General features: G+C 44.7%; 1 protein-coding gene across 1 annotated transcript; it reads right to left on the bottom strand.

Moving 5' to 3' along the window:
* Nucleotides 1–4,578: 4,578 nt before the first annotated feature.
* Nucleotides 4,579–13,174, bottom strand: atp1b3a (ATPase Na+/K+ transporting subunit beta 3a). Its single transcript, XM_086129579.1, has 7 exons — nt 12,604–13,174; nt 10,507–10,635; nt 10,192–10,290; nt 9,464–9,654; nt 8,811–8,861; nt 8,217–8,303; nt 4,579–7,540 (listed from the first exon to the last, which is right to left on the bottom strand). The coding sequence occupies exons 1-7, from the start codon at nt 12,713–12,715 to the stop codon at nt 7,373–7,375; spliced, it is 837 nt and encodes a 278-aa protein (XP_085985705.1). The 5' UTR covers nt 12,716–13,174; the 3' UTR covers nt 4,579–7,372.
* Between the last annotated feature and the right edge of the window lie 30 nt (nt 13,175–13,204).

Below are 13,204 nucleotides of genomic sequence, written 5' to 3'. Positions count from 1 at the left end.
CAAGAAGCCAAATCACTTCAAGAGCCAGTGCAGGTTCGCAAAAGCACACGCAAGAGGCAGACAAGTAAATCAAATATCAACTGATGATTCAGACAGCGACGAAACATTCACTATCGAGCACCTAACACTGGAGGGCGAGAATAGTCACAAAAAAGAAGGCTATTGTTCTGTTGCAGTCGGGGAGAAGATGCTAAAGCTCAAAGTGGACACGGGTGCGAAGTGTAACGTGATTTCTCTGAACACCTGCAAGGACATGTTTCAGCGTGAGAAAATACAGCCACAAGACAAGCAGATCAATCTAATCGCTTTTGGAGGAACAAAGATCAAGTCTGCAGGCACGATCACTCTCAAATGCAAATTAGGAGAAAAGAGCTATGACCTAATTTTCCAAGTTGTGAAACAAAATGTGCAGTCTATCGTGGGACTCAAGGACAGTGTGAATATGAAACTAGTTAGTTTCAGCAAAGAAGTTTTTCACATCGATGCAATTCCAAATGAAAGCTTTGAGGAGAAAGTATTTAAAGAGTACAAAGATCTATTCAAAGATGAGCTTGGGGAATTACCAGTGACCTACTCGATGAAGCTCGCATCTGATGCAGTTCCAGTCATCAACTCCCCACGACGAGTTTTAGCCTGAGTTTGACTTGACTTGACTTTTGTTCCAGTGCCAATGCAACAAAAGGTGAAAAGTGAACTCCAAAGAATGCAAAAATTTGGTGTGATCGAACCAGTTGACGTACCTACTGAATGGGTGTCGAACATGGTAGCCACTCATAAGAAAGAGGTTGACGATGTGCGTCTATGCATCGACCCGAGGGAGTTAAACAAGTCGTTAATGAGACAACACCATCCCATGCGTACAGTTGAAGAGGTTGCAGCACAAATGCCCGAGGCAATCGTATTTTCTGTCCTGGACACGAAGAGTTCATTTTGGCAAATAAAGCTAGATCATGCCTCGTCCCTGCTCACAACATTTGCCACACCTTTTGGTAGATTCAAATTTCTGAGAATGCCATTTGGGATTAACACAGCTTCCGAAGTTTTTCAAAAGGCCATGGAACAAATCTTTACAGGTTATCCATGTGCAGTGATTGTCGATGATATCCTTGTCGGAGGAAAAGGGATTGAAGAGCATGACCGCAACCTCAGGAAAGTCCTAGATCGTGCAAGACAAGTCAAACTCAGGCTAAATCCCAAGAAATGCAAATTCAGATTGAAAGAGGTGGGTTATGTTGGACATGTTTTCACAGACAAAGGACTGAAAGCTGACCCATCGAAAATTGCGGCGATCGAAGACATGCCCCCACCTGAAGACAAGGTTTCTCTCCAGCGGTTCCTAGGAATGATTAACTATCTAGGGAAGTTCATTCCAAACTTGAGTGAACTGTCAGCGCCACTGCGCCAGCTGCTTCACAAAGACATTGTATGGAGCTGGACGCATCATCAACAAGAGGCGTTCATCAGAATCAAAGCATGCATCACAAGCCCACCAGTGCTTCAGTACTATGACATGAAGAAGGCAGTGACCCTCACCTGCGATGCATCTCAGTACGGCCTGGGAGCTGCATGCCTACAAGATGACAAACCAGTTGCCTATGCATCACGAACTTTGACAGAGACGGAGGAAGTATGCGCAGATCGAGAAAGAGCTTCTCGCTGTTGTGTTTGCGTGTTACAAGTTCTATGACTACATCTACGGAAAACCAGTGTTGATTGAAACCGACCACCAACCATTGGTCACCATCCACAACAAGCCCTTTCACACGATTCCAGCGCGATTGCAAAGAATGATGCTCAGACTACAGAAGTTCAACCTAACACTCGTTTACAAGAAGGGTAAACATCTCTACATTGCGGACACACTTTCTCGCACACCAAGGCTGAACACTCCCCCATCAAAAGAGGAGCAGCGCAATTTTGAAGTCATGATGCTCCAACTTATTTCACCCAAACGTCGACAAGAGCTGGCAGGACACACAAAGACCGACCCAGTTCTTCAGACACTGACGCGCTACATCCTACAAGGTTGGCCCACACGGGTAAGCTGTGTACCTGAAGCAATCAGACCATTCTTTAGCTTTCGAGAAGAACTGACTGTTGAAAACGAGATTGTTATGAAAAATAACAGAGCCGTTGTTCCAGCTGTTCTGCAGGAAGTGTACTTGCAGGAACTACACAAAGGACATCCAGGCATGGAGTCTACGAAAAGAAGGGCAAGAGACACTGTTTTCTGGCTCACAATCAACTCTGACATAGAGGACCAAGTAAAGTCATGCAGTGTTTGCAACAGCCTCAAGCCGCACCAACAAAAGCAACCACTGAAACTTCACAAAGTTCCAGATCTACCATGGTCCACCACAGCTACAGACCTATTTGAATGGGACAACAACAACTACCTCGTACTCGTGGATTCCTACTCCGGATGGTTCGAAGTGGACAAACTGGAAAACATGACATCGATGTGTGTCATCAAGAAACTCAAACGGCAGTTTGCAGTGCACGGAATACCTCAGAAACTATATTCTGACAATGGGACTCAGTTCACCAGTCAAAGCTTTCGTGATTTTTCTGAGTCATGGGAGTTTGAACACGTTACGAGCAGCCCTGAGTTCCCTCAGTCAAATGGTCTCAGCGAGAGAGCTGTTCGTAGTGCGAAAAGACTACTGGAAACAACAAGGAGAGATGGAACCGATTTCTACCTAAATCTATTATATCTGCGAAATACACCCAGAGACAGTATCCTTGGATCTCCAGCTCAGAGACTGTTTTCAAGAAGAACACGGTCAACTTTACCTGTCTGCAAGAAGTTACTCAAGCCAATCCCAATAGCCACCAAAACTGTCACGGCTCATCTCACAAAGAAGCGCAAAGCTCAAAAACAGTATTATGACAAGACCAGCAAGCCACTCACTCCATTGAAGACAAATCAAGTAGTGAGACTTCAAACACAAAAAGGACATGACAAAATCGCTGTTGTACGTCAAGTTTGCAACGAGCCTCGTTCATACATGGTCGAGTCAGATGGAAAGCAATGCAGACGTACAAGACAACATCTACTACCAGTGAAGGAACAACTACCAGAACAAGTCCCTGTACAGTCCAATGGAATGAACAATCAACGCATGGACAAATCAGAGACTGTTGAAAAGGGAAGAGACACTCTTGAAAGGACTGACATTGTTACACCAACAAAGGACAAAACCCGGAATGAACAAGAAACCACCAATCAAACTGAGAAACAAGATACAAGCCCAGTACAAAACAATGCTGATGTATACCGTACCAGAAGTGGCAGAGTATCAAAACCGAATCGTAAATATTTTGAGTGAGATTCTTTTTCTGTTCCTGAAACTGTTGCTAATTTGAATCAGCCACTTATTAGCCTTTATGTGTGTAAAGAAAAAAAAAAGATTTAAAAGGAGGGATGTAGATCTGTTTATTATTTTGGTAATGTCCCAATTACATAGCCATTCTAACCCGCTGTTATACCACCCGTCCACAAGGTGTCGCGGGAGCTCTAGGGTTGATTGGCAACACAGGAAGCTTGTAACACATTCTTGGTGCTGCTGATTAAAAAACTACTTTCAAGCTCATAAACGGACTGGTCTCTTCATATCAAAACTACAGGGGCAAGCTGTATCACTCTAATTGACGGGAGGACATTGTTCACCCGCTACTTTGGTCAGGTAAGTTGTGTTAAGTGTCAGCCCTTTTTCTCATGATGTCCATGCGCAGGGGCACGCTGTACCACTGTAATTGACGGGAGGCCATTGTTTTCTGCTATGTCCGTCAGGCTTTGTGATTGAGACGATTAAACGCAGCCGATACAAGAAATTCTTAAAACAACGCAGTCGGACACTACCGGTTACATGTATTTTGAAGCACGCGCACTACGGTGTCTCAAAGAGGCCATACTTTGCAAGCTTCTTACAGGCGAACTACAACTTTTTTTCAGCTGAAGTTTCAGCAAAATGTAACAATTGACTTCGAGTATCCCCTCAAGTGACGGAGTAACTGAATGGATTTGTTACACAAGCTATCGTCATCATGTTGAGGCACTATTTTCGCTCTCGCGTATCCTGAGCAGAAAGATGGCATCCTCCTGTAGGGGAGGCGCACTCTAGGAAATATAATTAGCGATTGCTTAATTTAAATGTCACTATCTCCAAGAATGTGGGTCAATGTGGTAATACTGTGGTTTTGCTCATTAAGAGAGCGTGCCTGGGAGGAAATCGATTTTGACTCTAGCGGCCTCATGTGGCAGTAATGGCACAACAATCATGTCAGGCAACATATAGTGTCTCACCGTTGTAATCATTTAAGGGTTCTTGTGCAATGGGTGCAACGGTTTCCTGAATGATTCCAGTTCCGTAAAAAAGAAAAAAAAAGAACTTTGTTACATTCCTTCTTTGCTCCGTCAAGAATGTCACTGATGTTGTAGTAGTTCACTCGCCCGAATTCCGTGCAGCCAGCATGGGTTTATGTGGGTGTGAATGGCTGTCTGTCTCTATATATATATACCCCATCCCTTGCCCAAAGGGATAGTTACTTAAAAAAAAACTCCCAAAAAACAAGATATGCCAATGTGCTCTTTTTTTTTCTTCAAAATCACTTTTATTCCACAATTTATTTCGTCAGGTCTTAAGGCACCCCGAGAAGATGTTACAAGTTGTTCTTTCAAATGTGGGCTCCTTTAAAGACTGTGTAAACATAGCTTGGAATAAGATCATTTCCTGTAAATCTTTGCTTAAATTATTTCTTTACAGTCCACAGACATTGTGTTTTGTGCCAAAAATACAGTGTGTGAATTCAGTAAATATGGTCGATAGTGTTTACAGTATATTATATACATTGAGCAAGAGTAATAGACAATCAGATCAACGGGCTGAAGAAGCGAGAAAACTAACAAACAATCTTTGAGACCCGGATAGATATACAGATCACGTAGAGATATACAGTACATACTTACAGTGAATGCTGACCTTTTTTTTTTCCCCCCTCCATTCTCCTCTCCGACTTCCAAGCAATTTACGGTGTACTTAGTGTGTGTGCGTTTTGTCTCCTCAGCTTGCATCTGTGGGAAGCCGTTTGAGCATTGATCCCATATCCCTCACATCCAACCTAACGTCCACTTAGTCGTCTGCACTTCGCCTTCACTGGTAAGACAACTCGACACACTTACTCGTGATTTTGATATCCGCTACCGGTGCCACTTTCAGTCCTACTACGACACCATCAAACCTTACTATTAAGCTACTGTGCTGCACTAGTAACACTATTAGAGCCAACTGGTCAGCACGAGTAACCGCCTATGCCCTGTTAGTAGCACCAAAATGTCCTATGGCTGTTTTGACTGATGATGTAACTCATTGTGCGTATGTTTGTGCTCGTCTCAGCAAAATACCCCGTTGTTCTGTGTTGTGGTTGCCACAAAATAATTCATACTCGTTAGACTTCTATACGAGTGTGAATTGCTTCAGTGACTCTTTGACGATGATGTCTAACTAGCTGCTTGGCCTTACCACTGTATTTATTACGTCAGGTTTTGCAGACTTTGTGGTATCTTTTGGAAAGCAAAATGTCCCCGCAAAACACTCAGCGTCTCCTTTTCCTGAACGGGCTGAGAATTAGCGCATACGCGTCTTGCGGTGTCTCATGCACATGCGCGCTCACTACAAGGTCTTTCTACCCAAAGATTGTTTTGACGCTTTGTTACTGTTAAAAATTAAGAAAAAAAAAGATCTGAGCTATTTTATCCAATATTAATTAGTTGAAAATTTCATGATCGGCTCTGACTTCTGACCACATGATTGGATCAGGAAAACTCGTGTTACTTGTAAGGCGGTCATTGAGTTGTCTTACGACTTGAGGCCAAAGAGCGTGCTGGTATGTGGACCTTAAACGGGATATCGAGGACATCAAGGGGAATCGGTCAAACAGCTTTTCATGGCATCAATATGCAGCATCTAACCCGCTCTCCCTTTTGTGAGGAGGAGGAGGAGGAGGAGGAGAGACAGAGCGAGACAATTGATCTCATCCTGAAGGGCTCACCCACATGTCGGCTATTGCAATGGCGACATGACCGCACAGGAAGACAGACAGACAGACAGACATGCAGACAGACAGCACGAGACTAGGTTGCGGCAACGCGGGCCACAACACAAAGATCTATCTATCTATTTTTTTCCTAAATAAGGTTCACTATGTATTTATATGCAGAAAGGGAATTTTGTCCATATACATAGGAATACAGTGGCTATATTAGATTGATTATCAGCATATGGAGTCTTTGTGGTGTGATCTGTGACACTTCTGGTCCAAAAAAATATATATATACTGGAAATGAGTTGCTGGGCTTCCACACCATCTCACAAGATAAGGATCCTCCAATCATCTCGGAGGGCCAGGTTTGATGCTGTTGTTTGTGTACCGTCCAGCTATGGGGACATGAAAACAAACAACACGGCTCTCTTCCCAGTATGAAGGAAGGTCGACAGTCCAGAGATGTCAAACTCAAAGTTGGTCTACTTCATGTTTCATGCTAAATGAATTCGTTTGATTTTTGCAGAAAATCTGGACCAAAGTTGCAATTTTTCTCTTCCATTTTGGGAGATTGGGCTTTTGGATGAAATTTCAGGATGAACCTAAAATGCTCTCGAACCTTTTCAGCTGACCTGCAGTATACGGGTCTGGTCAAGTGGGGCTTTCGAACACTGAATTGTATACATTCCTACATGAAAATTAAGATCACCTGTAAAGGTTGTGGCGCGTTTTAGATCCATCCAGCAATTTTGCCCAAAAGCAGAATATCACTTTTTTTTTATTTTTTATGAGTTGTGTCTATACAGTACAGTAACAATAACAACAGAATGATTAGCTTTTCATAGCCATGCTGTTTCTTCAAGTGAAACCCAAATTGAGTTTGACACCGCTGATTCTACACAATATGAAAAAGTTGCATCAGCAATAACACGGCGGCTCCAAATGGCTTACTTGCATTGGCTATTAAGTCAGCTAATCACATCGAAATGAAACCATAACAGGGGGAAGGGGAGGGATGACGTGTGCAACAGGTGGCAGGGATGGTTCAGGAGCACAGCCTATGTCTTGTTCTCTAGGGATCTTTTGCAGAGGTCGGCAAGGAATCTCAAAGGAAAGAAGGGTCATTAACATCATCAACGCAACATTTGCAAGTGGCTCTCCGACGACAGGCCAGACTAATCTCAGCCCGAATGCTGTCTTGAGAGGGATTTGACACTTCCTTCCTTAGCGAGTGTGTGCAGCCTCTGCACCGGGGGTGGGAGGCTGCTGTTGGGCGTGGGGTGGGGTGGGGGTGGGGGGCTTCCCTTTTGACCGTCCATTTTCCTCCTTTTTACTCCACCACCTTGACCCTGAAAGTGACGCGACCCAGGAACTTATCCCTCTCGTCGTTATTGCGCAGGTTGGAGCCCTCTACCCGGCATTCCACCGACAGCTCCTTGTTGTAGTCCTCCTTGTTGAGCAGCAACTTGACAGCAACCAGAGGCTGAACATAATTCACCTGGAACGTACGAGAGACACAGTCAACTGTGGCTCCGCGGTTGGAAAATTACCAAGTACAGTACAAATACGTCCTTGCTGTACTAAAGTAGATCTTTCGCTGCTACCTTGACTCACAAGTTGGATTCATTTCATGACCGAGGTGACTCACTTTACTCATACAGTGGTACCTTGACGTATCAGGGCCCCCCCGTTTGTGAGCTGTTTAAAAATTTGATGGCTCTACTTTTGTAACCACGTTTGAAAAGCTACATTTACACCATGATCCCTATTGCAGTCTGATTTCAGGCCACAGTGGATGAAACGGGACGGTCGAGAGATGCCTGGTGTTTTTTTAAGCATTTATTGAGTGGTAGTATGTCGCCCCCCGCGCAGACGCCGACTCGGCAACGGAGCTTCATTCAACTCTGCTCCAAAGCTTCTGACTGTCCACGTTTAGAGCCAGGATAGACTGTGACAAAAGTGAATGCGGTTCAAGGAAGTTGGTTCAATGCCCGGAGTGAGTAATCTGTATCTTCTGCAGATTTCCCGGTGGGCCGGGCTACTATATATATGTCACTCGGAGCCATTACTCCAGCTCACACATTAATTTCCTCCATTTTGAAATCAGCAAATACAGCGCCAGCGCATCCACGATACCGCAATCCAAATATCACCGTCTCATGAGACACACTCACATGTGCTTTCTTGCCATAGTAGGGGAAGTACATCTTGTCAATGCGTCCCTTGCGGGGGAAGTACTGCATCTGAACAGGGTTGTCTTTCTGCAAGAGGAGAATACACGTTAGCGACGCACGCCTTATACAAAGTTCCATCCGACAAGAACACGAAGCGATGACCCACTTTTGTTAGTGTGGAGTTTGTCATGAAGTGGAAAGCATGGTGTGCTGTGTTGTCATTTGCTATTTGCGGCGCACATTATGCGGATTGCACTAAGAATGGCTTGAAAATGGCACAGGGGTGAGTTTGGGCGTCATTGTGACTTGACTGCGCAGTCATTCTTATTCTTAATACCAATACTGGCCTAACATTCCCGATACGTGACATACCATCTTACCCTAAATTCGCCACTGACAGCATGCAGAAGAAAGTCAATAAGAAACAAAACAGACAGACAGACAGACAGAAAGGAGGGGGGGAAATGAAATCAAGATCAACAAAACTACGTCTTGGCGCTGTTCTGTTCATCACAGCTTTTTTTTTAATAAAAGAAATGAAAAAGACGAAAAATACACATACAAGTATGTCTATTTGGGAGGGGAAAAGTTTACTTTGACGGTGCAGTTGACGTAGGGGTCCCCGAGAGGCTTCAGGCCAATGATCTAGAAGGTGAGCAGAGAAACCAATTCAAACGAAAGCAGACATGAATCTGGCCTAAACACGATCACAACATTTATAACCTAAATGCTAATATTTGGTCCATGAAATTGTATCAATTGATTCGCAAAAATCGATCCTTTTCATTTTGTCTCTATGCTGCACTGCTTCTGGTACATGTATGATTATGGATTTTTTAATTATTTTTTTTGGTCCAATCAGATTTCAGCCTCTACATGTTGCTATGGCAATCTAATTTGCCCAGAACCTTCAAAATCAATAGTGCTGGACCATGAAATGACATTTATATTAGCAAACAGACCGATTTCAAATTTGTCCTCACTGGGGCATCTATCTGGCCCACAACATCTGATCGATTGGTTGGTCAGAGCCAAACGGCTCGACAAACAAAACGAATCTGTGGCGAACTGCACAAATTAATTCATTCAGCCTCTCTGGTGAGTAAATTTGATTATTTATGTTTTTATCACGTTATTAGATAGCTAGTTATTGATTCTGAACTGAAGCGGTGCTTTTAAAACGCAAGGCCCGCCACTCAATGATTCATGATGTTTATAGAAGGGGAAAGAGTTGTGGTTTTGGTCACCCTGTTGAGTTTCAGGAGCACGCACGGCCTTCCCTCAGAGTAGCCAAAGTTAATGTCGGACAGGCCGGAGCAGAGACTCAGGTAGCCGCGCCTGAAGCGACAGACTTTCTTTTCCAGTTCATCCTCCTGCAGGAAATACTCCCCTTCGGGGCAGTCCAGATACTTCTCCTGTTCGGTGTCATTGTAACCCTCTGAAAGGAGGAGAGGTGGACGCAGGTCAGAGGTCAATAATGGTAATGATCTTCCTGCACTTAACACGCTACCAAGGTGCCACCCCCCCCATGTCAGGTCTCCCACTAACATAGGCGGTGATTTCTTTTTTACAAAAAGATTGGGATATGTCACTTGACAAGAATATCAATAACATTCGGAATCCATCAAGGCGGAACGGCGGTAGACTAGTTAGCACGTCCGCCTCACAGTGCAGAGGTCCAGGGTTCGATTCCGGCTCCCGGCCTTTCTGTGTGGCGTTTGCATGTTCTCCCCGTGCCTACGTGGTTTTTCTCCGGGTACTCCGGTTTCGTCCCACATTCCAAAAACAAGGCAGGTTAATAGAAAACTGTCCCACAGCGTGATTGTGAGAGCGGATGGTTGTTGGTCTATGTGTGCCCTGCGATTGGCTGGCGACCAGTTCAGGGCGTATGCACCCACCGCGACCCGTGTGAGAAATAAGTGAATTACAAAATGGATGGTTGGATAGATAGACAGGAATCCATCACGGCTCTCACTTTGCAGGAAGTTCTCCAGGTTTTCCACGTATGGCGCATAATTCAGGGGATCGGATTTGCTGAATGTGATGTCCAGAGAGTTGGGAAGAACGACCAATCCTAGAACGAAGGAGGAAGCGAGTTGGGAGGTGAAGGAATCAGCTGCCAATCAGGTCGATGTGAATAATACTGTAAAGCCAAATCTGCATTGTAGTCCATTTACTACGATGGTATCTCATGACATGACTAATCAAGTATGAATAATGAATGGAGGTCCCTTGGCGATGAGCTTGAAAGGTTTACCGTAGTGCACGTCAGGACGGAGGAGACACTAACCTGGGAAGGGAACGCGGTCTCTGTACCTGGGTATGTTCTCATCCAGAGTGAGCAGCATCACCCACATGGTCAGGGCGAACATACCAGCCAGGAAGCAGTAGAACACCAAGTAGAACAACAAGATGAGGGCTAAAAGGGGGCCCAAGTGGAAACCAAAATACACACAAAAAAGGTGATGGAGCAATTAATACCTGCCACAAAAACACAAAATTACATTTTCCTTGTCATTTCTCCTTTGAAGACTCCATCCCTGTAAGGGAAAGCATTTCTGATCGAAAGAGAGGAAATGCTGGCTACTGTTCGTGAATATGGGAGCCGGCTTTCATCTTTCGGGAGGAGACTGCAGCACTCGGCATAGAATGTTCTCCGCTGCGAGTGAAAAAAAAAAGCCACACGGCAAAAAAGAAAAGAAATGTAATGTAAGTCATGAAATTAGCGGCATACCTTGGTGCTTTGAGATATGTTCGTAATTCAAAACACGGTCTCAAATCATATTTCCCCAGTTAAATGATTTGAAACGCTCTCAATAAAGGCCGTTCCAGCCTCCCCCCCAAAAAAGCTTGAGCTGTGAGTGACTTGACTTACGGGTTTTTCAAGAAACGAGTTGCTTTGACTTGCAAATACGGATTGAAGATAACCAGCGCCGTATTGTGGCAATGGACTCAACGAGCTTTACAAAAAGCAGTTGTTGGCCCAATTGTGGAAAAATTCGTCGAAAAAGAGCCTTCAATCTGTTTATTGCCAGTCCCACTTCAAATATCTTGTCAAACCAAATGTGAAACAAACAGAGTTGTATTTCAGGCATCCACATGGCTAGCTTTTCAGTCTACTCATTTAACGCTAATGCTAAATAGCTTCTGTGTAGCCGTGCAAAAACCCCTTGAAGCAATAGATTGAACACAAACAGGCAGACTGACAGTATAACAGTACTCACGGGCGTATATTCTTTATCCTCTGCGTGGAACGTTTCATATTAGTGCCGTAGTGATGAGCAGAGAGAGAGACCATCTCCATGTACATTATTTCTGTCTGTCTGTCTTACAATGCCCCCAGGTGGCTAAAGCGTTCACACCAGAAGGAAGCACCACAATAGCCATGAAATTGACACAAAGGGTGACGACTCACTTAATTATTTGATGACTGTGTCTTCTTCTGAAGTACAACGTTACGGAATGCGACAATTATTGGGGGTAGGCGGGCGTAGGCCGGAAAGGCCTTTGCGATGCAAGTCTTTTGATTGTGGTCATGGAATGAATTCAAGTGGTATTTCAAGGCACCGCTGTATTTCCTATTGTGGGCTGAACTTATTCATAACCAGTTCAACATTCTAAATGACAGGTCATAATAAAAATACTTGAAGCAAGTGAAAGGCTCCGACACAAGACTGGCTGGGGAGAAGAAATATCTCTACACTGCAATAATAGGGAATCCAAAGTAAGGGGGGCAGTAATTAAATGATAAATATATTACTTATTTTAAACAAAAATCCAACCGTGCCGGCCTCATGCTTCTACACCCCCCCCCCCCCTGTTTTCCATCATTCCTCCCCAGCCATATCCCACAATGCTTAGTGCACGAAGCGGGTTGGTGGGATGGAAGAAGCGAGGAACAAGAAGAGAGGGAATCCCATTTGACCTTGACAGGCATGCTAATGTGGGCGGCCATGCAACTGCAATGGAGCATCCCACTGCACAGCAGCACAAGGGGGTGTGTGGGGGGGCTGCATGACGGCCCCCGCTCTGCAGCCTATAGGAGCTGGATGCTGTGTTACTACCTCTACCCCTGACCATCATTACATAAAAGCATCTTCGAGTTGCATACTGAGGACCAACACTCCTCACATCTTATTCTCATTCATGCACACAAAGGGAAAAGATTAGAATTGAAATCCTGATTATGTGGTCATGACTCATTCCTGCATCCTTGCATGTATAGATATGCACCTCATCATGGTGCAGGCTTCTCTTTTACGCCTTCATAGGCCTATGATGGTCCTTCACATCCCCACTCCCCATTTTCTTTTCAGAGGCTCATGTCTTTTAATGCAGCATAAGCACATGTCGAATTCAGAAAGAAATGCAATAGGGTTATTCTTACCCCAGCTCCCGGCCGTGCGCCCCAGAACCTCTCCGGTCCTCGGGTTATAGAAGGAGTCCTTCCAGCTGGATGCCTCCGTCTTGTTAGCCGGTTTATCCTCCGTGCTCGCCATGGTGGGATTCTCTTCAAAGAGGTCGCGAGAGGGTTAGAAGAAAAATCCCCAAAATATGGGGGGTTACTTTGTCGGTGCAAAAAAAAAAAAAAAAAAAAAAAAAAAATGCACAAAAGCGCACAGCAGGTGATGTAATGAGGCGACGAAGCCGGCGAGTGGTCGGATCAATGGTTGAGAAGGTGTGGGCGGTGTAGAAAGAGGGGAGCAGGCAGGCACAAGGAAGGAAAGGAAGGAAGGAAGGACGGAAGGCTCGGGTACTGGAACATTAAAAAAAAAAAAAAAAGTCCAGTGACGTCGACAAATGCCCCTCGGTGCCAGCTGATGTGGAGGAAGGATGCACATTGGTTGCCGGAGCATGAGACGCGCACCAATTACAAATTTAGGACGCGCAATATTGCTTTCTTATTATCGCTTTCTGCTCCATCCGCGATTTGTGGCCGTGCATCTGCTTCCCACGGTTAATATTGCACAATGTGTTGAAAGGAACGG

This window comes from Hippocampus guttulatus, chromosome 14 (assembly GCF_054856545.1).
Source record: "Hippocampus guttulatus isolate MCC_2025c chromosome 14, RoL_Hgut_1.0, whole genome shotgun sequence".
Lineage (NCBI taxonomy): Eukaryota > Metazoa > Chordata > Actinopteri > Syngnathiformes > Syngnathidae > Hippocampus > Hippocampus guttulatus.
This window is presented reverse-complemented; position numbering and strand designations above follow the sequence as displayed.